Source organism: Nanorana parkeri, unplaced genomic scaffold (assembly GCF_000935625.1).
Source record: "Nanorana parkeri isolate BGI_ZX_2015 unplaced genomic scaffold, ASM93562v1 scaffold7553, whole genome shotgun sequence".
NCBI lineage: Eukaryota > Metazoa > Chordata > Amphibia > Anura > Dicroglossidae > Nanorana > Nanorana parkeri.
The window spans coordinates 1-1,641 of NW_017313631.1; the positions used below are offsets into that span (position 1 = coordinate 1).

At 38.5% G+C, this 1,641-nt stretch overlaps 1 protein-coding gene across 1 annotated transcript; it reads left to right on the top strand.

The window, feature by feature from the left end:
* Positions 1-374: 374 nt before the first annotated feature.
* MLLT11 (myeloid/lymphoid or mixed-lineage leukemia; translocated to, 11) lies at positions 375-621 on the top strand. Its single transcript, XM_018575978.1, has one exon. The coding sequence runs from the start codon at positions 379-381 to the stop codon at positions 601-603; it is 225 nt and encodes a 74-aa protein (XP_018431480.1). The 5' UTR covers positions 375-378; the 3' UTR covers positions 604-621.
* The last annotated feature ends 1,020 nt before the right edge of the window (positions 622-1,641 follow it).

A 1,641-nucleotide genomic window follows, 5' to 3' on the forward strand; every position in this document is an offset into this window, starting at 1 on the left:
ATAAATAAATTAAAAAATAAAATGCATTTTAATAAATATAAATAACATTTAAAAACTGTAATAAATCAAATAAAATGTAATAAATGCAATATAAAAGAAAAAAAATGAATAAAATGTCATAAATAAATATAAATAAAATATAATAAATAAAAAATGATAATAAATGTAAATAAAATAAATATAAATAAAATATAATAAATACAAAATAAGAAAATTATAATAAATATAAATACAATCAAAGTAAATAAAATGTGATAAATACAAATAAATGTAATAAAATTTATAACTAACATTTTATTGAATAAAATTGAACTGAATAAGAGATATGCGCGAGTGTTTAACCCTTACCATTCTTTTGCGTCCATTTTCCAGATCAGAATGCTGGACACGCCGAGCAGCCAGTACGACTCCTTCATCTTCTGGAAGATGCCGATCCCCGCCATCGACCTGTGCGAGCTGGAGTGCCTGGGCCTGGAGGACATCGGCAAAAGCCCCGAGGACCGGCCGCGGGAGGCGGAGGACCCCCTGACCCAGTACAGCGCCTTCAACTTTTGGCGAGAACCCATCGCCGCCATCGACGCCTTCGACTTTGACTTATTCTGAAAAAATCCCCCAAAAAAAGCTTTTCACACGCCGGCCGCCAACAAATCATATTTATTGATCGGTTAATGAATGAATTAATTTATTTATGTATTTATTGTTTTTAAGACCCCGGCGGTTTTAATACGAATGTATTTATTTTGAAGAAAAAAAAAAATCAGAAAGCCTTTTAATTTTTAAAGCACTTTTTTGACATGAAAAAAAAAACGTAAATATTTCACAGACTCGCCACATTCGATCCGCCCAAAAAAATTGGTGTTTTGAACCAAAGCTGGTTTCTGTCAACCCCGAAAATTAAAAGGGCATTTGTATTAAAAACTCAACTCTAGCCAAGACTTTTTTTTTCAGGGTTAGAGCCTCTTTTGGGTTTTAAATTGAGGCGATATTGCCTCACTTCCTGTTCTAGGAACACCTCACTTCCTGTTTCTTCTGACACCTGTTACCTCAATAGGAAGTAAAAATCGCATTAAAATCCTCAGAGGTTCAAAACCTTCCTCACGAAATCAGAACGTTTCATTGTTGCCTGTGTGTCCCCCCCCGTCTAGGGGATTCTCCCTCACTTCCTGTACTGGAACACCTCACTTCCTGTTTCTTCTGACACCTGTTCCCTTAATAGGAAGTAAGTAAAAATCGCATTAAAATCCTCAGAGGTTCTAAACCTTCCTCACTAAATCAGAACGTTTCATAGCTACCTGTGTCCCCCGTCTAGGGGATTCCCCCTCACTTCCTGTACTGGAACACTTCACTTCCTGTACCGGCACCCATGAAACAAACAGGAAGTGAGGGTGACACGTTGAAATGCAGACACAGGCGGCAATACAAAATTTGACGGAGGACTAAACCCTTGACTTTTGCCTGGAGCGGGCCTATGAGGAGAGGTCACATGACCCGTTCGGATCTCAGAAGTCACCGGGGTCTTCGTACACTTCCTCCTCCTGGTCACCTGACACGATGTGCGCACAAATAAAATGTCTCTGACTGCAACTGTGATATGTTTCCTCTCATTATTTATAAAGGGGAGTGTGGGGGGTATGACCGGGG